This window comes from Kryptolebias marmoratus, linkage group LG16 (genome assembly GCF_001649575.2).
Source record: "Kryptolebias marmoratus isolate JLee-2015 linkage group LG16, ASM164957v2, whole genome shotgun sequence".
NCBI lineage: Eukaryota > Metazoa > Chordata > Actinopteri > Cyprinodontiformes > Rivulidae > Kryptolebias > Kryptolebias marmoratus.
In genome coordinates, this window is record NC_051445.1 from 9,914,149 (window position 1) to 9,940,742 (window position 26,594).

Here is a 26,594-nt window from a genome sequence, read left to right on the forward strand (position 1 = left end):
GTTGCCACCTGCTGGACAACCGCGAACACTACAGCACCAACCATGACCGATGTTCATAATAATGAAGTTTACAACAAAGAACACAAAAATAACAAAACAACAGTTTTTTGAGGTAGTAGCTGTATTGAAATGATTGACAGCCCAATCATTCCCACATCCCGGTACCAATTTTCAGCTACAGAAATGAGAATACTTTTCACAAAAGGTCTTTGAAATTTCCATACGCAGCACTCAAATATTAAAATGCTTGAAGACACTACCACAGGAGATTAATGCTGTTGTTGATACAGAATTTGTCTCCATAACCCCCCTCTTGTCATACTTAAAAGATAAAAATAGTGTTCCAAGGCTAAACATGAGAAAATTAACAATACAAAAAAGGCATAAAATAATCCAAGGCATGTTTTCAGTGAGAATACTTACAAATTTTCTGTTCTAGGTGTGAATACAGTATTATTAAACCAGAGGGGGCTGATGTAGTGTTTTTATTATTCACGACATTATTGGACGACAAAATCAAATAAAAATAAAAAACAATAAGAGCACCAATTGTAACTAAAAATCATCTAAATTATTGTTAAATACATCTGTAACCACTTGGCTCTGCTTCAGACCAAGGCAGGGATGTAAACCAAAGAGTAAAGCACCAAATGTAAAGAAAGATGAGAAACAAAAATTCTAGTAACAAGTGAAGAAATCTTCTTCTTCTTCTGCTCCATCAAATGGGTCCGTGTTTTGTTCCAGAATGACCAGGAGTTTTTATTTTCTCTTCCTGTCCTGAGAGCAGCGTGGGCAGTACCTGCAGAACACGGAAATGTTTCTCACTTTCATTAAACACGCCAACGATGCACACTGCGGCTGAATTCTCACTTTAACGCTTTCTCACCATTTGCCTCGGGGTTTGGTTGTTAGGCCCACGCACGCAAAATGGAACCACTCGATAGAGCACTGAAAAAAAAAAGAGAAAACATGAAATATTTTTACGTGCGCTGCAGATAAAAACTACGCTCTAAACAAGAGTACCGTCAATGAAACAACACGCCCAATCAGAAAATCTGACTCAGATTTTAAACTGAAACAACTCCAGACTAAAGGAAAGTTGACACCTTAGGTTATAAATGTTTGAGAAGGAAACCTACCCTATAAAAGAAGTCAATCATGCAGGTTTTCCTATATTTTTTAAACTCTTTAACGTGTCTAAGTTGGACATCTAATACCAATAAGTTTGGGAAAGACCCCCTTAATAAATCCAAGGTAAAAACGCTTCACTGTGAGACTTAAAGCTTCATTAGCCTCCATAAGAAGTCAGGAAGTCTGTTCTCGGTCACGTAGATGACAGACGTTTATTTTCACGCACGTCTTTCGTCATCCTCGAAACCCTCAGATCAGAACTCCCAGGAAGCTCCTCCCTCTTCCTGCGGCGTTAAAACAGGTTTCTTCCCACCGGCTTCTCAGCTCTCCTGTCCCTGTCCGGATTTTAGTTTCCCTCACTGACCAGACGTGTTCGTTACACCGACTGAGACAGAACACGTCGTTTGGCGTTTATAAATATAATGAAGCACAAAAATGAGCGAACGAAGGGAGCGTGTCCCGACGCTCCCCGGCCGGGTTGCACTTCCTCCCGACCAGACAGACGGAAACCTGGAAGCTTCCTAAGTTTTGCTGGAACAGCCGTAAAGATGGCTGGATTTTCTAACAGCCTCCAGCTGCTTCTCAGAGGAGCAGAAGAAACAAAATGGCTCCATTAAAGCTCACCAGCTTTTCAACATAAACAATTTCTGACCAATCACACGACACTCGGAGCAAACCCCCTGAGAGGAACAGTTCAGCCCGGGCCTTGAGTCAAGAAGCGGTGGACGAAGCTGCTACGAGAACAAAAATGATGCAGTTTTCGTCACGCGACCATGAGAACGAGAACTGACTTCCTGACTTCTTTCGGAGAATGAAAATGCCTTTTAGTCCTCATTTTTAATATCCATCATAAAAATCACTCAGGCTACTGCTCTCATCATCCAGAAGAGGAAACTCACATCAGTGTTGTCACATCCGATCATCTCGCCATAAGACACCTGATGACACAGACAGTACGTAGGCTCGTTGGGGTCCACAGGCATGTCCAGGACATCAGACGGGTGCACGTTACCAAAGTTGGAGGAAGGGCTGTTGAATTCTCCTCTGATGAAACAACAACAACAAAATACAAATAGGAGAATGATTCCAGAACTAAAAGTAATGAAACACCAGAGCGCTGCGGGATACAGAACGTACTGCTGAAGGAGTTTGACTTTCTTCTGAGCACTTTTAGGACTTCCATCTTCGTCGGAGCTCTTCACTTTAGATCTCGTTTTAGCTGCTTTTTTCTCCTTTTGTCTGGAATCTCCTGAAATTGCAAAAACCACTCCAGTGTTACTCCACAACGCACAGATTTTCATAAACCATCAATACATACAGACGACGCGGAGCAAACAGAGAGCGCAGCACACCTTTCTTTCCTTTACTTGATGTGGAATCATAGTCGGTGCTCTCGATCTGCTTCTCCTTCAGGTCGGCCTCAAACCGAGCCAGGTCTGTGTCGAGACGCCTGATGTGTTTGTCGACCTGCAAGAACACAAAGTGCTTCAACACACTGATTTTAAAATATAATTTACATCCACCCGGCAACCATCAAATGCCCAAATCTCTTGTAATTACAAGGAAAGAACAGGCTGTAAAAACTGCGTTTCATTCTAAGATACCAACCATTTCATAGGTCTGCATAGCCAGCTGCACCTTGTCATCTCCAAACTCTTTGCATTTACTGTAAGACTGCTGGATCTGCCTCAGGATGGACAGTTTTTGCTCAGAGGACAGAGTCCGGGCGTTGGACGTGTATTCTTTAGCCAGAGAGTCGATTTGTCCTTTCAGATCTTAAAATAATGAAAGAAAAAAAAAAAAAGTTACACAGCAATTAGAATAAAGATACCGTTGTATGCAATTACCAATTAGAAAATATCCAAACATTACGCTTGTTTAACATACAAGGACATAATCTAATTTGTAATTTGGACATTTAAACTGTCAGGGAGAATTGCATACATTTTGTGTAGGACTTATTTTAGTGATTCTTAAATAAAGGCTGCGTCTGTACTGCTTTTTTTTTTTTTAATTAAAATTGTGTTTTTCCTGTTCTCTACATAGCTTTAAATAGGTAAAATATTCATTAGGTAGTAAAAAGGCGAAACAAGTTCAACAGGACTCAATTAGTAAACAGAAAACGGCTCAGAAGAATTAAAATCTTTAAATATGAAACTGTTTTAGACAATATTATTACCTGAAGGTCTGAGGAGGTTAAATCCTGCATCTGTAATGATGTTATACTCTCCAGAAATGCTTGTGAAACAGATTTTCAATCCTAACATGAATGTTTCAGGTCAGATAAAAGTTGGTTTTAAACACTACAAACCATGTTTTCATGCTTTCAGAGGATTTGGGGCCTTTTTGGAAGCCATTTGGAGAGAGCTGACCTGACCTCGACGCCTGATGAATAAAATTGTGTGATTTCTAAACAAATAAAATAATTTTGTGGGATTCAGACAGTGTTTTATTAAAATGTGGTATGGTAAAATGGAGATTTGGTCATCAAGACCAGCCTTACTCAAAGGGGGGTTGTTTGTTGCTGCTTTTTTAGTAAGATATTGTTACAAAAACTAAATAAATCCTAATTTTCCAGCACTTTAATCTCACCCTCTGTGCGTTGATCGAGATCTCTCATCAAATTGAAGTTCCTCTGCAGCTCGAAGGGAAGGTTTTCTATACCTGGTGAGGTAGAAGACAGGCAGACAGATCAGATCGACTTCACAACAAAAACAACAAAACAAGCGTGCCTGCTAGCTCAGCGTCGCGGCGGCGCCATTCTCCCAACTTCATCCCTTCAATTTATCCCACAGGTGTCAGGAAGACACGCAGTTCGCTCGTCGAGCGGTTTCTGAGCGGACCGACAGGAGCGAAACAGTGCGTCCGGTTTGGGGGATCTCCGATCGGGCATCCCGTTTTTAGCCTCGATCGGCTTCCCTCCAGCAAATAGACGGAGCCCAGACCCCGCCGGGCCGCCGAGAGGACGGTTGGACCCGCTCGGCTCCGCGCGGAGGAGACACAAACGGCGGCGCCAAGAAGGGATAAAACATCAGATAAAAGAGGAGAAATTAAAACGGGACCGAGCGCGTTGAAAGCGCGACACGAAAACCTACTGTCCAAATAATGCTCCAGGTACATCCCCGCCGCCATCTTGGAGAATGTAAACAACGCAGCTTCCGTTTGGAAACGGAGCGATCTGATTGGCTACTGCGAGGACCATTTGTTTCCAGCACAAACTCCGGTTTATCGTTTAAATGCAACACTTGGGTGTTCAACTTGTCATAAATCTGAATTAAAAACAAGTAAAACCTAACATTATTGCCGTTTAGCGACTCTTCCCTCAGTCTGTTGGCCTTCATAACACATCAAAATATTAATTTATTACACTAAACAATCAAAACCTACATTTATTAGAGACCAGCACTTAAATTTGAGATATTTAACTGTTTTTTACCCTATTTACAACCTTGGTGAAGGTTAGAGATGCATTAATTTCTTATTTGGATCATTACAAATAAATTAGACCCCCCAAAGTATTAGAAAACCGAACTTGGTCTAAAAACTTCAAATTGTTGGTTGAAAATATCAATAATTCTCACTTAGACGTTTACCTGTGCAATTATCTAAATGGATAAAGTTCACATAAATCTTAGAAATGAATTAAAACAAGTGACATGAAACATCTCTTAAAAGTTATTTATTTTGTCACTGTCATTGCTGTATTTGCCAGCAACAAATCAACAAACATAATGAATCAAATTTAAAAAAGAAAAAGCAGTGAATCTAATCCATTAGCCTTGTTACAAATATATTTAACACATACTGCCTTGTAATGACACTTTAAATGAAGAGTTGTTGGGTTTGTAATAAAACTACAGTTTTTGTTGTAATTTGAAATATTTTCACACACTGTCCACACATAAACCTTTACTTTTGCCACTTGTGCTTCAGCTTCTTGAATTTATTCTTTCCCATTCGGTTCTTCCCCTTCATGTGCATCTTCGTCTTTTTGCCTTGCTTTTTATCAAATTTTCCTCCTTCTTTGCCAGTTTTTGATGCTTTGGGCTTATTGGGTGACTTCCCTGCTGGCTTTTTAGCTTCTGTCCCCTTCTCGGCCTCTTCGTCCATCTTGGCGATCTTTGCCTTCTTTGGTCCGGTGTTTGAGTCCTTTTGTCCCGTTGACTTGATGTTTGCCGATTTCCTGACCGCTGTTCCATTTGCTTTGGCGTTCTGCTGTAAGCCGCCTGCTTTTGACTTGTTTGCCTTGTCGCTTTTGGACGACTTCTGTTTCGAAGCGTCTGTGGCTTCTGGAGCCTCGGGAGCTTCTGTTTTCTCTTCTTCTGTAAAGGTAAGCACAGGGGTTAGCTCATCATGAATATAATATGAGTTTATACTTATTTGTAAGGAAGAATAGATTACCTTTCCCAGCAGCAGCAGATGGAATTACATTGGAGAACTTTTTAAACTTGGCCACAAAGAATCCATCCATGTTGTGTGAATGTGGGTAAAATCGCCGCGTGAGTCGCAGAGAAGGATGGAATCTGAATTTCTGGAAACTTAAATAAAAGAATAAAAAATATGTTTCAGTTTTTATTTTGTATCTTTCAGTTACTCTGATTATTAGCGAGAACTCAGTGGTTAGTTTATCTACCTGGTGAAGCCTTCCTTCCCGAAGTCAAGCCCTGTGGGAACTAATTTGACGTTCCTCTTCTTCAAAGCGTAGTCCACCACCCACTCATTCTCCTCCAACTGGAGGAAGACAAATCTGGTTACTATTCAAAGTAAACAAGTAAAATCTCTTTCAGTCTGTTTTTCTGTAGAATTATGAGCACTCCATCGGCCTTTCCAGTCACTAAAGTCAGGCATGTGAGCAAACTTAAGATTACAACCAGTTGGAAACATCAGCCATCCCTCTTACAGATTCATTTCAAACCTACAAAGAGTTACTTTTGTATCTTCATAACCTCATAAAATTTAACTGAGTTTAACCATCACCGAGGCCCCATTAACACAACGCCGTTTTTAAGCGAAACCGGAAAATTCCTGTTGCGTTTCAGCCGTCCCCGCAATCGACAACTGCGATCGGATTCTCTGACACAGAAACCCTTTGAACCCAGGCCCCAGATAAATAGCTCTTTTATTTGCCTGCAAGGCTCATGTGAATACAAACCTTAAATCTTTGACAATGAAAACATTCTTGATATCAGAGGTCTGAAAAGACCAACTGTGTCTCTCTGCAAAGGTTTATTATTTTTATAACTTTGAAAGCCTAATATATATAAATTCTTGCTGATTTTATGTTATTAGTATGCAAACAGTACTACTGTCAGTTGGCGCTGTTTTTAAGGACATCAAATGTCAACACATACCATCACTGAGCACGTGCAGTAGATCAAATATCCTCCAGTAGGGGACGCTGCATTTATAGAGTCGATGGCAGACAGAATCAACTCCTTCTGCAAATGAGCAGAGCGCTGAATATCTGCTTCATCCTACCAGGAGATAAAGATTTAGAGTTAATGCACAATTAGAAGTATCTGCACAGTCCACACAAAGGCCATGAATGGGATTTTACCTTGCTGGTTTTCACAGCTGGATCTTTAGCGATGACTCCAGTTCCTGAGCACGGTGCGTCGAGCAGCACTCTGTCAAACCCGCCCATTACCTGCAGGCAAAAACCGTTTCAGCTCCGCAGAATGAACACAACACTGTGATAAATCTACACCACGCAGCAGCTCATGAAAGCAGCGACCTTTGGGAACTGCCTGCCGTCGTAGTTGCAGACCAAGGTGTTTGTGACGCCGAGACGGTGAATGTTTCCCACCACGCTCTTCAGTCTTTCGGCGTTTGCATCATTGGCAATGATCACTCCTGTGTTTCTCATCAGCTGAGCTAAGAGTGAAAACAGCGCACCACGCATCAACTTCTAAATCATTTTTTTTAAGTGTGAGTTTCCTGAACAGGTTAGCTTAAAATGAGCTAATAACACAAAAAGTAAAAACACATCCTACCAATATAGGTGGTCTTCCCTCCCGGAGCCGAGCTCATGTCCAGCACCGATTCTCCCTCCTGCGGGGAGAGCGCCATGACTGGCAGGAAGCTGGAGGCTCCCTGCAGCATGTAATGACCAGCCAGATACTCCGGGGTGGCACCTGTCAGGAAAGACGGGATGCACATCAGGTAAAACTCCTGTAGCTAAGATCAGGCTCAAACAGGTGAAGATCCGTAAAAAAAAAAAAAAAAAACTTACCGACTGGTACGGAGGAGTCGTAGATAACCAAACCCACTTTAGACCACTTCCCCAGGGGGTCAAGGTTTACTCCTCTGTTGATCAAAGCCTGAACAAGGAAGAAATACCAACTAGTTAAGTTACAATGTGAGGTTACAGTTCTAAAACAGAGCCAGTGATTGTTTTTCCTCTTATGGCCACCAGGAGCCCTGAAAAACTGGCACTAGTGGGGTCAGACGTGGAATTATAGAGATCAACAATCTACAAAAGGGTTTTTCTACCAAAGTGGTTCCAGTGCAAGGTAAAGGTTAAATCTAGAGTCAGTTATTAATTAGTTAATAAAGAAAAGCAAAGAACCAGTTAGTTTTTTCTGCAGCCAGAGAGCAAATACAGATTTACAGTTATGTCACAATAAACGTTGCATCCGTTACATAGTTGAGCCTCTTTGTTTTAATCTAACTTTCTGTACAGGAAAATGGTCAATTACACAGATCACCGGGTTTCTTGTTATCCCTGCAAACAAACGCCTGAATATTACTGCTTTTATTTGTAAGCATCGTTTCAACAGCCAGTGTTTGTGAGTGCTTTTTTTTAAAGTAGCTTGGCATTTCTGATTTCTATTTGGCATTTATAGAAAGGTGTCCCTTCGTTTAGGTTACCTGCGCAAGGTCTCGCCTCCTCGTTTTCAGTGTGTTGGTCCGAATCGTGACGGGTCTCTGAATTTCATTGGCTTCAAGGAAATCAATCAGCTGTCAACAAGAATTCAAATAAAATCATTTGTTAAAAACAGTGAAAACGATTCTGGTTCCTCCTCTTCACCTGACTGCCAGTCTTTAACTTTAATTTTAAGGAGAGAATCCCAACTTTGCTGATTCAAACACGACATACCTCTGAAAGAGGGAAGAGGTCCATTAATTTCTCAATGAGGAACTCGTTGTAGCTGTAATAAGTACAGAGGTCTTTCTTCAGCAGAGAGATGTACTCCACTCGGTCTTTGCCCTCCTCTCTTTTCGCAGAGAAATTACAGAGAACATCGATGTTGTCCTTAATTCTTTGATGAACTGTCTTCAGATCTAGAGACAGGATGCCTAAAAAACAGATAAAACATGACATTTACTGATGACGTGTTGGCAGATTTTACTGTTGTAATAAAAGACATTTAAACCACTCACCCTCCTTCTCACTCTCCTCTGCTGACGGCAGTCTGAACTTATCCACCTCGACTGTGTTGGTCTGTATCGTGTCATCTTCATCTTCAGCATCTGATTTCTGTTTGTCTTCATCATCGTCATCATCCTCATCCTCCTCCTCCTCATCATCCTCATCATCATCTTCGTCACTCCCTAGAGCCATGGATTCTTTCAGCTTTTTCTCTTTTTTGGCAGCACGTTCAATGGGAAGCAGCTAAATATGGAGTTAAACCAAAGAATAAAAGTAAGAATTCATTTTAGGTTTTTTACAAAAACCACCTTCCTAGTCTGACAACAGATTTGCTTCTGAATCAGCAACAGTGTCATTACTTTACCATTAAAGTTAAAACTGGAGGACACCTAAAGGACCATTTCTGCAAATCTGCAGTTAAGCCACTATTAACAGTAATCAGAATAATGTTTTTCCTCCGTTTCCAAAAGGCATCATCTTTTGCAGGGTGTAAATGCTGACCCTGACAACACTTGTCCATATCATCATAAATCACACTGCCTCATAGCTACTTTAACACAAATCAAATAAACAACTAACTCCACTGTCTAACCAGTCAGTGGACTAAGAGGAGCAACCTGTTTTAAAGTAACAGGAGCTAGAAGAAAATAACAAATGTGACCCGTGTTGGCAAAACGAACCATACTCGAGATTTTTCATAAAAATGTGTCCATAAAGACACATCTAGCAATCCCAGTAACTAAAAGAGCAGATGATCGTCCTAATCTACCTTTAAATCATAGTTTTCTAACAGGTAAGCCTTCAAAATAAATCTTTTTATTTTTCTTTGAAATTGATCATAAAGTGAAACCATTTAACGTACATCTTCTCCATCGCTGTTCCCTTCTGCTTCGTCTTCACTGCCATCATCGAGTGTGCCGTAGTCATCAATCATTTCTTCATCATCATCACCACTGTCTTCATCTTCCTCTTCCAGTTTTTTCAATCCCAACTTTGCGCCTTTCTTTTCCTTCTTCTTCTGCATAAGCTGCTTCTCCTCCTCTTCCTCATCCTCCTCCTCTTCCCAGTGATCCTCGCTGTCATCGTCGCTTTCTGGTTCATCCATTTTGCGCTTCCTCTTTGTTGGTTTCAACCATTTACTGTTTTCATCTGTGAATCCTTTATGGAATTAAAAAAAAAAAGGAAACACCCATGTTGTTAATTTTTAAAGAGTTTTAGGGTGATTTGAAATTGTTGCAAACACGAATGTCCTGATGCAAGATCAATAAACCAGGTAGACTAATGTAATAATCTATATATTAAAAAAAAAATTTCAGCAGCTTCACTATGTGAAGGTGCTGTTTATGACAACTTCAACATATCATTTACAGAAACTACACTGTCCATCTTAGTGAACAAGAAACTATATTTTTGTCAAAACATTGGGTTATTTAATTAAGTACTTACATAAAAGCAACTAGATCTCCTTTCTTGGTTCTTAAAGAAACCTTTTCCTTTTATTTTAAAAGTTTTTTCACTTCTATACGAGTCAAAAGGGCTTTACTTATAATATATCTTCAAAGTTAGGTTGTTTCTATTTAAACACTTAAGAATCGTAAACATTATGCAAACGTGCAACATTTGATTATATTCTGTTTAACGTGAATAACCTCTAATACAAAATGTATGAAGAAACTACAACCAGTGTACTGCAAAGGAATGCAATGAGTGCACGGGTGGCCATCTTCAAGGAGCACACAGCACCTTCACTTTGTGTTAAATGCTTCCATGTGTTATCATTATCACTGATCCAGATGTGGTTACCTTTCTTAGGCTGTTTCTCAACAACAACTTTAGGCTTTTCCACATTCTGAACTCTTTTTGCAGCTCTGGAAAATAAAAAAGAGGCAAAAGTTAAATAACTTGCAAAGATCACTTTGGTATTCATTGGTACCAAAACAGTCCAGCTGTTACCTTTTCCTAGCTCTACTTGACAGACGTTTAGATCCCTCTTCCTCTGGAAAAACAGAAGAAAATAATATAAACGAGCCCCAACGCAGCAACCCACATCCGGAGTCTGAATACATGTTTTTGAGGAAAATGGGACAAAAGTTATTTACCGTCTGTTATAAACTTGGCCAACTCAACCTCTGCTCCATGCTGCTTTTTGGCTTTCTTCCCCGGCCCTCTCTTCACCTTGTTGGTGGGATCCAGCTTCCGACCCATGACTTTTATTTACCTGAAAAATCAGGATTTGGAGATAATGTTTAATGACACAATGAGAAAAATATTGCTGCTCCTACTTTAAAAACATACATACAAACCTTTAAAATCTATATTGAATTAAAAGGTACTGAGATTTTAATCACCAGGTTCAGCAGACAGGATACTCAAATACTAATCTGAATTTTCATTAAATTGATTTATGGTTTGGTTTTGGACTAAAAGGCAGTTTGGCGAGTCTGATTGTTACACTCGTGTTTGGTGAACGTATCTAGCAGTTCGTCGTTTTTTAATATTGTAAAAAAATTGTTAGAATGGAAAAAGGTCTGAGAAGAAAACGTTAACACATGCACAGCGACTGACGAATGCCAATGAGCAAACTACTAGCCTTCACTACATCATGACCGCTCTCTGTTCAAGAGTTAAAAACATTTAGTTAATATATCTACGACTATATTTAGCTGCAGAAAAGAAGTCCATAAATAAACCTTCATATACTCACCGATAAAATCAGTATCTTTTGACACAACTTCGGTCTGTTAAGCGTCCGTGGATAATTTTCACTCGGACTCACTTCAACACGTTGTTTGCAGGAGCTCATCCGGCGCACAAGTATGACGTAGGCGACGTGCGCTCGAGGCTTATGCTTTTTTTTAATAATACATTTTAACAAATAGTCTAACATTATTACGTTTAATTGCTTTTTAAATATAATTAGTTTAGATAAAAGGTTATATGTGTTGTCAGTTATTTTATTTTTTATTATACGCGACCACGTACGTAATCAATCCGCGACTGAAAGAGAAGCGGTTGTAATGGCGGCTCCCAATGGAAAGAAGCGTGGTCTTGAACATTTGGACGAATATGAACCAAAACCCGTCAAAATTGGCAAAAGCAGCCTTCACAACCGAATGGCAGAAAAAAGGCTAGTTGTTATTCTGGAAGGAGCTTCGTTAGAAACTGTAAAGGTAAACATGTATGTTGTTGTAAAGGACCAACATGTCGACGCCTGTGACTTCAACTAGTCCATCAGTAGGTTTTGTTGTTTTGTTTTATTTTTTTTCCAGGTGGGAAAGACGTTTGAGTTGTTGAACTGCGACCAACACAAAAATATGATCATCAAAAACGGAAGGGACCCGGGCCACATAAGACCAGACATCACACATCAGGTAAACAATTATTTCATAATAGTGTGAGCATCAGTTTTTTTCCTCACGTTGACAGTGAATACATGTTTTTTGTTTCCAGAAATGTTACCTGAGTAATAAGAATATACTTGTGTTGTTAGCATCTCGCCTATTGCTGTGCTTATTGAAGAAGCAGTCGAATATTTATTTCATGAATTATATGTAAACAGTTGAATGCTACTGATATTGTTTTATTCTTATTGTCTTAATGGTGTAGGATTTTGTATATCAGCTTATACAGCCAAAGCAGCATCAGTGTAACAGTTGTTTTATAGAATAATAATAATACAAGTAGCCTCAAAGCTTTATACATTTGAAAATGATTTTGTTGCATTTACAAAATATATTTGTGATCAAGTGCTGTGTATTTATTTTGTGCCTTAATTGACTTTATTCCAGTGTCTGCTCATGCTGATGGACAGTCCGCTGAACAGGGCAGGTCTGCTGCAGGTTTATATCCACACAGAGAAAAACGCTTTAATAGAAATCAACCCGCAGACCCGGATCCCAAGAACCTTCACTCGCTTTTGTGGCCTGATGGGTAAGCTCTGCTCTGCTGGTTTTTTTTTTTTTTCTGTGCGTGTGATCAAATTTTCTCTTTACCTCTGTGTTTGCTCTGTTTCCCCTCTCTGTGTTCAATAGTTCAGCTGTTGCACAAGCTGAGCGTCAGGGCTGCTGATGGTTCTGAAAAGCTTCTGAAGCTGATCAAAAATCCAGTGTCAGACCACCTGCCCCCCGGGTGCCCCCGTATCGCCACCTCGTTTTCTGCGGGGGAACCTGTCTGTCCCCGGACGTTGGTACCAGAGGGCCCCGCTGCAGTAGTGATTGGAGCATTTGCACATGGATCGGTGAGGAAAGGATACAGGCGGCTGATGTTTTATAATTCCAAATGTTAAATATGTGTCATTAATGTTAGGCTTTGTTTTACTTAGGTGAATGTGGACTATACAGAGAAGACCGTGTCCTTAAGTAACTACCCCCTCTCTGCAGCACTGACCTGTGCCAAAATGTGCTCCGCCTTTGAGGAAGTTTGGGGTGTCCTGTGAGAAGACACTCAAATCATAAGAAACTGTTGATATCTATGGAACAGAAAACAGCTGTAAACCTGGACCTTTTATCAGTGGACATAAAACACAAACATGATGCTGTAATCACAGTATGTGAATGACAACATTTGGATTCCGTGTGGAAAATATAGTGTTTTTATAGCCTTTGTTGAATGTTTCATGTGAAAATAGTCTTTTTTTAATACCAGTAATAACAACACCAAATTGTGAGTTTTGTAAAAGTTAAATATTACTAAGTAAATAAGTGTTTCTATTTTTTTCTTTCAATAAAGGAGGAAATTGCAAAGAGGAGGAAGTTTTTACTCGGAGATAAAGCAAACGTTTGAAAATAAGGAAAGTCGTGTTGTCAATAAAGGTGATAAACCATGAAAACCATTTTAAGTTGCTAAATAGGTTTCAGTTTATTCATGCTCACAGATCCTAGCGATTATAGGTGTTTCTCCTGGTAGTTCGACGGCAGTGCGACTTGAAGGTCGGGCTTGTTTTATGACGTTGCTGTCTTCGAGGAGATTTATACGGATGTTTGTCTCGCTTTGTTTGACGTCTCTGAGTCCTTTGAGCCTTCTTTGGGGGCTTACGAGGTCGTGCCGCTCTGTTCTTCGTGGACCTCGCTTTCTTCCAGCGTGGCGTTTGTCTGCTTTGTTTTTGCGACTTGGCTGCTGGTTTCCGTGTCTTGATTGGCTGCTTTTTCGGTGCTGCTGCTCTGTTGGTCTTGCCTTTTGGTTTTTGCAGTTTGCCTCTTGGTTTTGAAGTCTTTTGGTTGCGTCCCTGTGACCTCTCTGCTCCTTTGGAGGATTTGCTGGCTGCGTAGCTCTTCTTCAGCTCTGCTTTTGGTTTATGTGTCACGGAGGTTTTCTTTACCTGCTTTGTTTCCATTAATGTCTGCTGTGTAGAACATGAGAGGTTTAGATTTGACCTAATGTTGGATCACTGTTAACAAAATCTTTGTCACAAAGAAGTACACAAACTTACAGGTAATATAGCTGCATTTACATATTACCAAATCAAATGATCCGGTGTGTTTTACCTTACTGAGCCTGAATGATGTATTCCTTGTAGTTCTTACAAGTGTCCCGTTGCCAACCATCCGTTTGGTCACCATGCTGACCTGCCTGTTGTTCTTGCTGACATCGTAGCCCTCAGCAGCTAGCGTCTGTTTGAGCTCTGCCATGGAAATGCCAGCTCTGTGTTTGCACTGCGACACCAGGCTGAGGATGAGCTTGGAGACCTGTGGCCAGGCCAGCTTTGACGAGTTTGTCCTTGGTCCATTTTTAGTGTTTGTCTCAATCTGATGCTTGAGAAGACGAACAGGAGTCTCTGAAAGAGTAGAAGATTTATGCTACTCACAAAAAATATATATCTTTAGTGGTAAAAAGTAACAATGCACTCAGGAGATTAACTTGTGCACTACCCTGTAGATACAACTGTGGATTTTCTCAAAATATAAATGATTGTAATTTGTGCAATGATAGTGTTTTGGCTTCATGTCATAGTATTCTGTCATGAACCTGCAGTATGACCTAAAGGAGTTGGGGTACTTATTATTTATGTGGTCTCTGCAAAGTGAGCGGCTCCAGTCCAAACAGCCAGGTTTAACAACTATTTTCAATACTGAACTAAATCAAATTCTGATGCAGGTGTTGCTTTTAAATGTGTGTTTAAACAAAAACCTAATTTAAAAAACCAACAAGGGCAAAATCTCTGTCATTGCTATCACTAAGAAGGCTGAGCTTGTCTTTTTAGTTTTCCTAACTTTGTGGTAAATCTTGGAGGTTAAAAAACAAAACAAACAAACAAATAAAAAATGAAACAATGAGTCGATCCCCACAACAAACAGTAGTCTGAAAAGGAGAAGTGGCCCAAAATGAGTTATTGTTTCAAATGTTGGAGGTTATACATAATGTCACCTTAAAACATTTGTTTGTAAAGTTTATATTTAATCATTTGAAATCACTAATACAATTTCAATACAAATCTAAAAAATTCGGTTCACATTATTCACTTTACAAACGCTATTTAATTTCATAAACTTTACTGGCATCATGATTTAAAAAAAAAATTGTAAAACATTGTTACAAGTTTTAAAGAAAATGACATAACGAAAGAAAAATGACCAAATCCATGTTTTTTGTGATTATTTTTTTTCAGTGGATCACTATATACAACTCCAGAAGTTTTCCAAGCTTATACATTTTTAAATTTTTTATTTCTAATAAGTTAAAATGCTGTTTTCAGTGTGCTAAATAAATAAACAAACATAGATACTACCCACATTTGTCTACATGTTGGAGTAGCCCGGTAAGCTAACGCTAATGCTAACTGAAAAAGCTAAGCTAAAGCTAGAATTGGCTAGAACCGTTAGCTTGTAGCTTAGCCTAGCCGAGACTCACTCGGTAAAAAAACTTTGCCTCTTCCACTCGGCTCCTCTTGGGGCTGGATGGCCCGTTTCAGCATGCGGCCCAAACGTTTGGCTCCTGCTTTTCCAAGGCCTTTACCAGCCGGGGCTTTGGAGAGCTTTTCCGCCGGTTTCACCGACTTTAAAGGTGTGTTTCCTCTCGGTTTAAAGCTGACCGCAGCGGTTCCATTTGCCCGTTTTCGCCGCATTTTTGTTGTTGTTGTTTTCGGTCTGTTGTTATTTTTGGGACGTTATGGAAACTTTTCCAGGTAATTGTATTCGATCCGAGTTTTTCAAATGGTAACTCTTAAAAAACAACAACAGTTGTTTAGTTGCCATGCTAATCCAAATTTAAAACATGTAGGTCATCACAGTTTGCAACAGTTGATAAAGTGATCAGTAATAATAATAATAATAAGAAGAAGATTAATTTATTTGCAGAATTAATGAAAGTGCAAATATTTGGTTGCACTGAGATACAAATAGCAATAAAATAAAAGCCTTAATAAGGTGTTTTACAACCATATGCATGGTGCAGATTATTTCCATTGATTGCATGGTAATAATGGGGTCATTCTGGAGGAGACTTTTCCTCTGAATTATAGGATAATTACCATCAGAGCAGCTATGTTATCACACCTTATAAATTTAAGTAAACTGGTCCTCTAAGAGGATAAATTATTGTGCTCATTCTCAAATAAACAAAATTATTAGCAGTTCAATTTATGGACATTTTATTCATGTAAGAGGCCCAAAGACAGAAAAATAATGAATATTCACCCTTCACATATGTATCTGAGCATGAGCTTGTGGTCACCATTTTCAGCATCCAGCTCACAATATGAATAAAATAATTTTGACAAATTATGGATCAAAATATCATTCACAGGAGACAGTTTACGTCATAACGTGTAGATTATATTTCCATGGCTGGGGGAAATTTCTCCACTACTGAAAACGGGACATTAAAGAAAACAATAAAAAAAAAATTGTATTTAAAATAATATTTTACATCATGTGCAATTAATGCAATTTGCAGACAACTACGGCAGATACAAAAATCGAGTATTAGATACGTATGTCAAATAATAAAATAAAAACCACCAGTGTGCTAACCTCTGTATACACAGATTATTTTATACATAAAGTCCTGCGTGTTGTTAAGGGCAGCCATCAGCATGTTTAAAGGATTTCTGCTGAGGTTTGATGGAGCATTGAAGGTTTGGAGGACACAGTTCCGGGTTGGCACAAATGATTGCGATGAAGAAGGAGGGATCCAGGGGCATGGATTCACTGTAGGGGTCAGCGTCACAGTTGATCTGGAAAAGGACATATTTTCATAATAAAGCGATGTATTTTCAAAATAAAAGGAGATCAGCAGTTTAAAAGAAGAAAGTCAAACGTTATTGAGCTTTACTTGCTGACTTAACGTAGGCTCACACTGCAGGTCTTAAGGCTCAATTCCAGTTTGTTTTTAAATTTATTTATGCGTGGATTTTTCACGTTATAATTTAAATGCACAAACAGTCCTGAAGCGGCCCAAATACACAGAAGAAGTCACACGCAGCATGCTGTGTTTACGGAAGTAAATATGGATGCTACATGTTAGGGTGTGAATCAGTCCTAAAGCTGTTCAATCAGAGCCAACAGAGTTATTATCTGCAATGCTTATTTTGTTCAATGTTTACATTAGAATTACACTTCTGGAGCCGGAGCAACGTGCTGAAAAAAAGAGGAGAGAAACTGAAATATCGATCCAGTCACACTAGTGTCGATACGATCCAGTACCAACGTTGGTATCATGTGTTGGTGTCGATCAGGGGCGACTAATCCTGGTCCTGGAGGGCCACTATCCTGCAGGTTTTAGTTGTTTCTCTGCTTTGACGCACCCGATTTGAGTGACTGAGTGATTAACAGGCTGCTGCAGAATTTGAAAACCTGCTGAAGAGCAGGAAAACATCTAAAACCTGCAGGATAGTGGCCCTCCAAGACCAGGACTGGGCACCAGTAGTGCAGATTCTCAGTCATCCAGGACATGGCAGAACGAGTTAAAAAAAAAAAAGCAGCTGAAGAAGCTCTGGGCTTTAAACTGCATGACGCAGGTATCGATAACAAATCAATATTTAGATTGAGCCGCATACTCCTACTTTAATGACGTAAAAGTTGGATGAAATGTGACGTAGCGGGTCAGATGAAGGTCGCTTTGAAAAACATTGGATATGCATCTGATTAGGACCCCCACGTGGAAGTGACCTGGGTCGGATATGTCATGTTCAGACCGTCATAAAAGGATCAGAAGGGTGACATATGGGCAAAAAAAATCTGATTTGGGTCTTTTGCCTGCAGTGCCACGCCCGAACCGCTTCTCTAGTTACCCATCCAACACTTTAATTCTTCTAATTTCACTTGTTTTTTCACATTATCTGCCAGCCCTGCCTACCCTGATGTGGTATGCTCCTTTCTAGTGGGGAAAAAAAAGATCAAATTACCTGAGAAAAAGACCTGAGAAACAGATGAGTGTGATAGATCCCTAACAGGGATGTGTCATCAGGGCGCTGTCTCAGGCTGCGGTAGTACGCCTGGGGAAAGGAGTTGACAAAATCTAGACATATGAGCCTAATGTTGTTCCCACACAACATGAAGTCTGAGGAAAGCTCCTTACCTGCAGTGCTACCTGCAGTGCTGAGTACTGCACCCACACCTCGTGCTGCTGCGCCACCGACAGCAGTAACGCTCCGCCTCTGCCTGCCTTTTCAGCCGCGCTGACGTAGTGAGCCCACACGCATTCCCCCACAGCGTCCACAGCCGTACTGCGGGAGTAAGCTGCAACAAAAACAGACGCTGACTACATTTGCCAATAAAGGAAGTTTTCTTCACATGACAAACCGGGCTGAAAATGTTTTAACTCGGACACAATTGCTGTTATCTAGATAACACATTTAAATTACTGCAGTATCGAGCAGATTGGTTGGTAATGTCCAACGTTATCTGTAAAATACACTATTATGTAGTGCTGGCACGCATGGTTTCCAGTGGTCCTCTGTTTAAAATGTTTATTGTTGTGACTGAAAGACCTGTGGGGTGATATTGCCAGCTCAGATCCATTCTAAGGCAGAAAAGTTGATCAGAGTGTTTCACAGTGTGGATGGACATCTAGTCAAAGCCTGGGTGAAAACAAACACTGTAAAATGTTCGGTGACAAACTAATTATAACAGTTGTGTCAAGCCTAAAGGTTTCCACAGTGCATTTTTCTCAGCAAACATTAGTTTGTTTTTTGCTTCTCTAAACAAGAGAGCACAAATTGCAGAGAGGATTTAAACATTTAACTTCGGGAGCCATTATGTGTAGGTTTGTGGTCATTGCTTTAAAAAATTAGACCAGTTATGGAGACAATCTGTTACTTTTGTCTGTTTTTTAACTGCAACACCATTATTATTATTGTTTAATTTTAGATTTGTATTTTTTTGACCAAGGTGAAAAATCTAAATACTTCTGCCACTGGTTAACCTACATCAGTGGATGGTAGTAAATATGCTGAATAATAACTGTGCTTTTAGTTTACTGCAGGTTCGACAATGGTCAGACAAAATAAAATACAGCAGAGTGAACATTTTCAGTCCTGATTTATCAGATTTCTCTCAATGCTGGGGATCTCTGATTGAACATTAAATAATTGTATCCTGACAAGTCTTTTTGTTTCGACACTTAACAGCTTAAAAGCAATGCTGTGGTTTGATTTAAATCAAACACCACAGGAGTTGGAAATACCATCCGACAAAGTGAAGTGCACCCAAGTACGAGCGGAAGTCCTGCACAAAGACAAAGTACCAACACATTCATCAACATGTTGATGATTTGAAACTATATCAGTCTTCTAGTTTTTCTCGTTTAAATACCTTTTTAAAATACAGCTGACATTCTGCACCTAAAGCCTGTACTAATCATTTACAGTACTTTTGATTGGAATGTGTTTTGGTGAACACTTGAATTAATGTACTTCCAGGTCTAACCTTAAACATGATGTCAACCAGATAAAGTGAAGAAATGTGAACCATTCTTACTTTCAGGCACAAGCAAATGAAAGATATCTTTGGCCATCAGGAAACCCACTGCCCCGTAATTCATGGCTCTGTTTACAAAAAGAAAATAAAGTTTTAAAAGAATGGCTTTAATGATGTAAACGATATTAATTAATACTGATTTTACTAGCGCACATCTCACTTTGGATAGGTGGGATGGAAAAAAGGAGGGATGAACATTCCCATCGGAAAGAGGAGCTCTTCGTCCAGAAGGACAGGCGTGACGGACAGACTGGAAAGAAAGGTGAGAAGGTTAGTGCAGGTGTAAGACGTTCATTCGGTATCTGACCGCTTTGAGACACGAAGGAAACACTTGCACATCAGCAGCCTCGATCGGCACCGTCAGAAGTTTATTGCGCCTCTTTTGCCACAGGGACAGAAGCTGAAGGTAGTTGGAGAAGAAGCTGTCGGTGCTGACTGTCACCTGAAATCAAACAGGTGCGTAGGTCAGATTCTTAATTTGAACTGCAGGAAATGACTAGTTTCTTAAAAGAAAATGGGTCATAAGTTTGTAATTTGTGTTGAGACTGGTTTAATCCTGAGATAAAAGAGGTTTAACCAGGCGGGTTGTGTAGATCTGTCGTCTTTAACGTACCTGAGAAAAAACACGATCGAGCTCATCTTTATCAGAGATTTTCTTGGAAGACGACAGTTTGGGCATTAGAGCGTGAACCTGCAGAAAGAAAAGCCACGTTCGATGTCAAACCGCTAACCAAATGTAGACCGGCACAAATATTTTTCACCTTACCTTTTTCACAAGATGCCCTGAAGAACTTTGATCCGACCACTCGATCCCATTTAATTTGGATTTGAAGGCGAAAAAGATGTTCTCAATAACCTCTTCTACCTGTTAGGGAAAAGAAGAGCGGTAAATCTGAATCGCTAATCAAATTATCGTGCATCGGGGTGTCTCCTCACCTCTCTGTGTGCCGTCCGTTCGCTGAGAACATGAGCGAGAACTGAGTCAAACCCTTTTTCGGTTTCCAGCACACACTGTTTCCATCGAGGGACTTCCTGGTCAAATAAAGCCCACCGACAGCGGAGAAGTCACTCCAACAAATCAGTTCACGGGTCCAGTTTCTTATATTCAAGTCATACTGACTAACCTCCTCGGCGTGACCCAAAGCCAGGGAAAAATTCTTGGCTGTTTCCGAAAAGCGGGAGTCCATGGCCGGCATCATGGTGTGCAGAAGATTGAAGATCATGAACGTGTGAAGAGGATCGCTGAGAGGAACCAGATGACAAGAAAGAGTCAAAAAGAAACAGAGAAAAGACACTGAAATATCAGCACCATCACAGTGTTTTAATGGCTTCAGAGTACCTGATTTTCGCTTCCTGTTTTCTCAACCATTTGGTAATGATTTGGGACATCTGAACGATGTAAGGTAAGTTATGTAGGAGGACGGGATCGTCTTCGCTGAGGGACAGAGGGTGGAAAGCAGTCTGCAGGCAGCCTAACCAGTTAATGGCAGGGGCTTGTCTCTGCAGAGGCATTTAAAGAAACAAACAAAGCAATAAATCCAGTTTAAAATGTGTTTTTTTTCTGATGGGTCTTGCACTTCCTATGACTGTCTTACAACACCTCAAAGATGTGTTGTTGGTGGTTTTATATTTATAAAAAACACCAAAAACTGGTGTGGATTAATAACTAAGAAATAAACAAGAGTATATCGGTTTCCTCACTAACAAAAATGACAGAAATAACGTTTTTCTCAGATTTGTTTGGGTCTCAGTGGTGCATAGATGTAAGGATTGTGATTCATGTGTTGGTGGGTCCCTGACAGACACAAAAGTGAAGCCGCCTTAATAAACTGGCTGCAGTGATCCTGATGAAACAAAAACACAATCCAGCAATCCAACAGTAACATCAGATTTCACTGGTACCTGCAGTTCCTTTATGGTCATGCGCTGATGGAGCTGTCCTTTCGTCTGGCGGTAGTCCAGAGGTGAAACTGTTACGGCAAGCTCAGAGGACAAAGAGAGAAACATGCCAGCATGCCTCATGTTTTCATTCGGCGGCGATTCCAGAAGAGCCAGGTAACTCCGGTACGTCGCGAAGAAAGAACGTAAAACCTGCAATTGGTTATTATTTCAGAAACATTGTCGAGGTTCTCAAAGATATCTGCAACACGAATCTCAGAAGTGTTCTCCAACCTCGGTTTTGGCTCTAGACTTTTTTGTTTCGTTGCTCCATTCAATCGGGATCAACAGTTCCGGCTGATCAATCTGTTGTGAAGAGAATTCTTGAGTTAGAAGAACAGCACAAACCTCAGTCCGCTCCCACGTTAGCGTACAGTTGCCTCACAACATGTCCTAATCAGTACAAGCCTGTATGTATCGTTTGGTCGTCCCGTCGGAGGTTTCGTTTGGGTCCTTGCCCACATAGAGGTTGAAGAATGAAAATGTGTTGTAGTCTCTCATGAGCAAACCCAGGGTGGTGTTGAAATCTGTCTTGTTCCACTGCCCCGATACGGCCCAGCCTCCCAGCTGCAGACAAATGGGACACAACAAACGAATTACATTGAGGAAATAAAATGACTAATACTTGTGTTCGTGGTTTTGGCTTTGGAATGGTTTATGAAGTTGTGTGAGGTAGGAATGATTAGTGCAGCACCCTTTGCTTTAATTTGAGGACATATCTACCAGAAACTGGCAGAATTCCCATCTGCACAACCCCTGGCAGCAGGCTGAGGAAGAGACTAATGCAGTATGTATGTGTGTAAGATGAAGGCTCTCTTGATGTATTTATACAACAGATTTTGTTACAGTTTGTATCTACCAAATCCCACTGAATCTAAACTGATTGTCCCATGTTGGCAAAAACCTTAGAAGTTGAAAATTTTTAGCAACATCTTATGTTTAAAAGCTGAAAGCTAGCTTTTCTAGCAAACAACTGATGGACTCGTCATTGCTGTTTGGTTTTTTAGTGAGTAAAAATGGAAAAAATGTCACAAAGAGCAGTATGTCGCCACCCAGAGCCTATAAGAAAGGGAACCTTTGACGACCAGTTTGGAAAGGATCGTTAAGGTCCCGTGATACCTTCTGGATGAGTTTGAGGAAGGGCTCAGCTCCCGTGGTTTCTATTGATCTTGTGTCCAAGCAGGAATGGTAGAAGTCTCGAGTCTTCTGGGTAGCTGAACTGTTTGAACTGTAGTTGGTCTCTGACAGAGAGATAAACAAACATGAGATCATAGTTTTTCCCAAAGCCATTCCTCTTGTTCTCGTATGTTTTGGGTCGTTGCTGAAATGTAAACCTCTATTTGAACTCAAGGTACAGAGAATTGTGGAGGAAAAAAAATGTTTTTATTTAGAACTTTTTCTCGGTTAGCTGTCCAACTTCTGACACAAAAACATCTCCACTGTTTGCCACACCACTAAAAGGAATAGTTCTTTTGAAATAGAGTTTGTGAGCAGTCATTATCTTTCCTTGCTCTTTAAGCAACTTCAGTTTGGAGAAATAGAGTTTAATTTTGACCGAATTGATGAGCTAATGGCTAGTCCAAGCACTGCTGAGTCCAAAGTGGATTTCTGCCCTCATAAATCAACTTAAACCCCCAAAAGGTATTTCATAGCAGTTCATGTGAATGCCATTCTGTAGTTTTGAAACTGATGCTAATGTAAAGGTTTATTAAAAAGCATTTGCATGATTTAAGACGGCAGCGGCCCACTTTGGTCCTGGTCCCACTTGGACTAGTCGTTACCTCGTCAGTTCAGTCAAAGGTAAACTCCATTTCTCCAAACTGAGGCCGTTCAAAGAGCTATCTGCGACAGGTAAGATAGTAATTGTTCCTGACCTTTCCAAAGAACCTCACATTAAAAGATCTGATCTAAAAAAAAACCTTCATATGGTCTCTTACCTAAAATCTCCCTGAGGTACTGCAGCAGCACAGTTTTTCGGCTCAGGGTTCTATCCCCCACCAGTCTTCTATTTATCATTTCCTCATTCTGTGTCTCTGGCCAGGCGGACTTTTCCATCCGGTTTTGTGGATGGCCCGGTATCCCATGACCTCTTTGTCTCCCCCCGCTGTTCTGTGATAATCTGTCTCCTCCACATGTGGACAACAAGTGATCGCAGGGCTGGGTGAACGGGTCAGGAGACGTGAACAGATGCGCTTCGGCCCACCGACAGGCCGGGGACAGACACGGACTCACTGTAAGGAAGGAGCCGCACAAAATGACTAAATTACGACTTTATTGTCTTACGTTACTGCGTTGACGTGTTTTTTTATTTTGCAGGCCTACCTGTGGGTGCACTGTTCCTGTGCAGACTGTGGTGAATGTAAAAGATAAGTCCTAAAATGGCGGCCCAGATAGTCAGTCCTAGAAGGAAGAGAAGCACTCTCTTATGTTTTTCCCACGGCGGCTTTTCTTGGTGCTCGAGGGTGGACAGTTGCTCTAGGTGTAGCGCTGGCTGGACCTGGTTCTGTTGCTGGAGCTGGTGGGGATCTTGGGCAGGGGGTGGAGGCTCAGGGCCCCCCTCAGGTTCTGACTGTGACAGTGACTGGAGTGACAGCTCAGGCTGGAATTGTGTAAAAAGAAAACAAGACTTGTCAGTGGCTCAGTCAAAACACTGCAAACGTGCACATTTTTAGTCATTCCTTGGGCTCTGCACATAAACACTTAGCGAGGCCAGTAATGTGAAACAAAAATAGCAACAAAATCAGGTTAGGTTAGGTTACTGTTTCTTCTTCTTCTTCTTCTTCCTGCTGCTCTGGTTGACTATACCCATCCACCTTCAGCACCTCTGCTCTTTGCAGCTTCACTGTTCCACTGCTGCTTGGATTAGGCAGTTACCTGACATATCGACAAATTCGCAAAATCCCGGCAGCGGTTCTGACCATTGAGAAGCTGCCAGGGATGCTTGATGGGATCTGTAGAATGATCAACACTCAAACTATGATGTTACATGAGCAGAATCGCAAACTGGATGCGATCCTTTCACAAGATCGCAGGTTAGATGCGGTTCCTGGATTCAGGAATGAAATGGTATAAATCTTGGAGAAAGTTGCTCGCTTTGAACAGGCGGAATAGACCTGGAATTTGGCTGTTTGGATTCACCATTTCAGCTTTCTTTACAATGTTCAGCAAAAATTAATTCTACTAATGATCATAAAGGAGGCTTTTTGGTCATAAAAAGTACCAACAGCTCTAAAACAACATAAAGCAGCCTTTCATGAGTGGTTTTCTTCTTAGTATTCTTGTTGTTTTGTGCAGATGGTTCCATTAAATCACCAACACCTCCAGATGAGATCGTTTCCACAGCTCTGATCAGTCTTCATGGGTTACTTCCTGTATATTATTTCAAATTAATTTCTTTAAACCAGCTGCTGTGTAAAATTAATCTAAAGCTGAATTATTGGAAAATTTTATAATGACCAGATTAAATGCTAATATAAACGTCCAAAGACGTGCAGGAGTGAGACAGGTATTTGATACTCTTTGGAAGAAATGTGTGCAGTTTTCTACTTCAGTTTATCTGAAAGAGGTTTAGACCCAGAGAACGGTCACTTTCTGGATCTTGTTCAGATGTTTGTTCTTTGTATTTTTTGGAGTTGCAACTAATATTTGTTCATGGATGTGATCCTGAACCCATGAAGTCATCTTCACTGCAGAATCGAGTCAAATTTCTAATATTAGTATTTAAATAAAACACTAATTTAAGGCCATTTAACGCCAGTTTTTGATCGTGTGGCAAATTATTTCTTGATTCTTTACATTTTTAAGTTTCTAAATTCTTTGTAATTTCCTATTTAAAGTTGTTATTGTAAAAATTAGTCCCTGCACCGTTTCAGAGGCTCCCCCCTCCCCTTTTACAACCGAGACTTTTCTATCCTGTGAACGTTTCCACCAAACCTTAGTTTTTAGCATTACGTTGTATTTCTTGTTTTTCTTTTCAGTGTTCCCCAATTTATTTTTATTTTTTTACAAACATGTTGGCACGAATTGAAAAAAGGCAGACATTTTCAAATTTACAGAAATCCAGTGTAAACCGTTAGAGTAATTTCTCAAAAAATATAGATTGAAAATCGTCACGCTGAATTTATTTACATTTAAGTTACAGCTACGCTTGTTAGTGCCCTGTAAATGCTGGTTTTCAAAATCAACATTAAAATGAGGACAAATACTGAAATATTTCACACAAACTGATCTGAACCATCATAACTTGGATGTTGCTTATTTCTATTAAACTTTAATGGCTGTTTTAACTTACAGGAGTGTGAACACAGCCTTTGAACACAACAAAAGTTCGATTTTTGAGATCTTACCTCAGGTTCGATTGAAGTTTGTCTCATCCTTGCTCCGTTTTGTTTATGCTCTGTATCCCGGGTCTTTTCACATGTCCTCCTACGTCAAACTGTGGGTCATCTCTGCTCTGTATCTCTATCCATCACTCACTTCTTTCCTCGTCTGAAACCCTGATAAAAAAAACAACAACTGCAGGCTCGCTCTTCATCTCTTGTTCAAAACGTAAATAAAGGACGAGTTAAGGGTCTGAGCTCCATGGATGGGGGACGGTTTTGGGTCATCATAAAGGCTGGAACTGGCGAGTTAACACTTTGCTTTGGTGCTAAGTAGTGTGTGGGGAGGTGAGCTCTTCTTCCTGGAAAGGATCTACACTCATCACACTCACACACACACACCGGCTATCATCATTATCAGCGCCACACATGGCTGCTAACAACTGATAGAGGCGGCTGTAATGCATCAATGAGAGTCTGACAGAAAACAAGTTTCATGGCCGCCACACAAACCTAGAACCTGTGAGAGATAAACACGAAAAATAAAACTCGCAGTCCTTTAATTAGCATTTGTCTTTAATTTGAGCTTTTTATTCAGCCAGAAAAAGGAGGGTGGGAAAAAAAGACTAAATGATGTTTCAACACATCCACACATATCAAATGTATAAAACAAGGTTTTAAGAAAAGACAAGGCATCCACATTTAATACCATGACGTACAACGTGATAAGTGATCATCATATCTAAATTACACAGTGATGGCAAAGACATAAAGGTGAGATACTGGTGCATAATACTAGAAGGAAAGCATGCATCACTACTGTCGCGTTTCGTTGGTCGATCTGCTGCCAGAACTCCAACAAGCGCGAGTAACAAGGCCGAGAACCTAATTCAGGAGCAGCAGCGAGGTCAGATTAAAATA

The 26,594-nt window shown here is 40.4% G+C and overlaps 5 protein-coding genes across 6 annotated transcripts; 1 reads left to right on the forward strand and 4 right to left on the reverse strand.

Moving 5' to 3' along the window:
• Positions 1-103: 103 nt before the first annotated feature.
• Positions 104-4,334, reverse strand: ing4 (inhibitor of growth family, member 4). The gene is made up of 8 exons (XM_017415464.3): positions 4,227-4,334; positions 3,724-3,795; positions 2,740-2,906; positions 2,484-2,598; positions 2,269-2,380; positions 2,031-2,175; positions 887-948; positions 104-799 (listed from the first exon to the last, which is right to left on the reverse strand). The coding sequence occupies exons 1-8, from the start codon at positions 4,261-4,263 to the stop codon at positions 760-762; spliced, it is 750 nt and encodes a 249-aa protein (XP_017270953.1). The 5' UTR covers positions 4,264-4,334; the 3' UTR covers positions 104-759.
• Positions 4,335-4,793: 459 nt separating this feature from the next.
• On the reverse strand, positions 4,794-11,334 carry nop2 (NOP2 nucleolar protein homolog (yeast)). Its single transcript, XM_017415368.3, has 16 exons — positions 11,208-11,334; positions 10,603-10,721; positions 10,457-10,499; positions 10,307-10,371; positions 9,366-9,661; positions 8,515-8,746; positions 8,231-8,430; positions 8,002-8,091; positions 7,364-7,451; positions 7,125-7,265; positions 6,866-7,005; positions 6,689-6,778; positions 6,483-6,605; positions 5,765-5,862; positions 5,533-5,669; positions 4,794-5,453 (listed from the first exon to the last, which is right to left on the reverse strand). The coding sequence occupies exons 2-16, from the start codon at positions 10,706-10,708 to the stop codon at positions 5,041-5,043; spliced, it is 2,262 nt and encodes a 753-aa protein (XP_017270857.1). The 5' UTR covers positions 10,709-10,721; positions 11,208-11,334; the 3' UTR covers positions 4,794-5,040.
• Positions 11,335-11,480: 146 nt separating this feature from the next.
• emg1 (EMG1 N1-specific pseudouridine methyltransferase) lies at positions 11,481-13,334 on the forward strand. Its single transcript, XM_017415467.3, has 5 exons — positions 11,481-11,673; positions 11,773-11,874; positions 12,292-12,433; positions 12,535-12,740; positions 12,825-13,334. Exons 1-5 carry the CDS (start codon positions 11,521-11,523, stop codon positions 12,936-12,938), a joined length of 717 nt encoding a protein of 238 aa, XP_017270956.1. The 5' UTR covers positions 11,481-11,520; the 3' UTR covers positions 12,939-13,334.
• A 13-nt stretch (positions 13,335-13,347) lies between these two features.
• Positions 13,348-15,930, reverse strand: LOC108235432 (histone H1). Of its 2 annotated transcripts, none has more exons than XM_017415446.3 (3): positions 15,350-15,930; positions 13,987-14,276; positions 13,348-13,841 (listed from the first exon to the last, which is right to left on the reverse strand). In XM_017415446.3, exons 1-3 carry the CDS (start codon positions 15,561-15,563, stop codon positions 13,380-13,382), a joined length of 966 nt encoding a protein of 321 aa, XP_017270935.1. In that variant the 5' UTR covers positions 15,564-15,930; the 3' UTR covers positions 13,348-13,379. The 2 variants fall into 2 exon arrangements, with proteins under 2 accessions (XP_017270935.1, XP_017270933.1); XM_017415444.3 differs by having other exon boundaries at positions 13,348-13,844.
• Positions 15,931-16,071: 141 nt separating this feature from the next.
• On the reverse strand, positions 16,072-26,104 carry kel (Kell metallo-endopeptidase (Kell blood group)). The gene is made up of 18 exons (XM_017415364.3): positions 25,701-26,104; positions 23,677-23,953; positions 23,292-23,585; positions 22,474-22,595; positions 21,763-21,921; positions 21,589-21,660; positions 21,319-21,507; positions 20,756-20,916; positions 20,541-20,658; positions 20,353-20,448; positions 20,183-20,281; positions 20,030-20,107; positions 19,752-19,858; positions 19,577-19,666; positions 19,417-19,484; positions 18,017-18,177; positions 17,844-17,933; positions 16,072-16,673 (listed from the first exon to the last, which is right to left on the reverse strand). The coding sequence occupies exons 1-18, from the start codon at positions 25,725-25,727 to the stop codon at positions 16,515-16,517; spliced, it is 2,367 nt and encodes a 788-aa protein (XP_017270853.1). The 5' UTR covers positions 25,728-26,104; the 3' UTR covers positions 16,072-16,514.
• Between the last annotated feature and the right edge of the window lie 490 nt (positions 26,105-26,594).

What these genes read in the sequence shown, in the direction of transcription:
- ing4 (XM_017415464.3), bottom strand. Translation starts at nt 4,263, where the DNA reads ATGGCGGCGGGGATGTACCTGGAGCATTATTTGGACA. An exon ending in TCGGATGTGACAACACTGAT is followed by an intron (nt 949 to 2,030) that starts GTGAGTTTCCTC and finishes TTTTTTTTTCAG; the next exon opens with TGCTCTATCGAGTGGTTCCA. An exon ending in ACCAAACCCCGAGGCAAATG is followed by an intron (nt 800 to 886) that starts GTGAGAAAGCGT and finishes CGTGTTCTGCAG; the next exon opens with GTACTGCCCACGCTGCTCTC.
- nop2 (XM_017415368.3), bottom strand. Translation starts at nt 10,708, where the DNA reads ATGGGTCGGAAGCTGGATCCCACCAACAAGGTGAAGAGAGGGCCGGGG. An exon ending in GGCCAAGTTTATAACAGACG is followed by an intron (nt 10,500 to 10,602) that starts GTAAATAACTTT and finishes CTGTTTTTCCAG; the next exon opens with AGGAAGAGGGATCTAAACGT. An exon ending in ACGGCAGGCAGTTCCCAAAG is followed by an intron (nt 6,779 to 6,865) that starts GTCGCTGCTTTC and finishes TTTTGCCTGCAG; the next exon opens with GTAATGGGCGGGTTTGACAG.
- emg1 (XM_017415467.3), top strand. Translation starts at nt 11,521, where the DNA reads ATGGCGGCTCCCAATGGAAAGAAGCGTGGTCTTGAACATTTGGACGAA. An exon ending in CTTCGTTAGAAACTGTAAAG is followed by an intron (nt 11,674 to 11,772) that starts GTAAACATGTAT and finishes TTTTTTTTCCAG; the next exon opens with GTGGGAAAGACGTTTGAGTT. An exon ending in TCGCTTTTGTGGCCTGATGG is followed by an intron (nt 12,434 to 12,534) that starts GTAAGCTCTGCT and finishes TGTGTTCAATAG; the next exon opens with TTCAGCTGTTGCACAAGCTG.
- LOC108235432 (XM_017415444.3), bottom strand. Translation starts at nt 15,563, where the DNA reads ATGCGGCGAAAACGGGCAAATGGAACCGCTGCGGTCAGCTTTAAACCG. An exon ending in AGGCAAAGTTTTTTTACCGA is followed by an intron (nt 14,277 to 15,349) that starts GTGAGTCTCGGC and finishes CTACTCTTTCAG; the next exon opens with AGACTCCTGTTCGTCTTCTC. An exon ending in CATCATTCAGGCTCAGTAAG is followed by an intron (nt 13,845 to 13,986) that starts GTAAAACACACC and finishes TGTTCTACACAG; the next exon opens with CAGACATTAATGGAAACAAA.
- kel (XM_017415364.3), bottom strand. Translation starts at nt 25,727, where the DNA reads ATGAGACAAACTTCAATCGAACCTGAG. An exon ending in GTACCTCAGGGAGATTTTAG is followed by an intron (nt 22,596 to 23,291) that starts GTAAGAGACCAT and finishes TCTCTCTGTCAG; the next exon opens with AGACCAACTACAGTTCAAAC. An exon ending in TTCTCAGGTCTTTTTCTCAG is followed by an intron (nt 16,674 to 17,843) that starts GTAATTTGATCT and finishes GTCCTTTTCCAG; the next exon opens with ATCAACTGTGACGCTGACCC.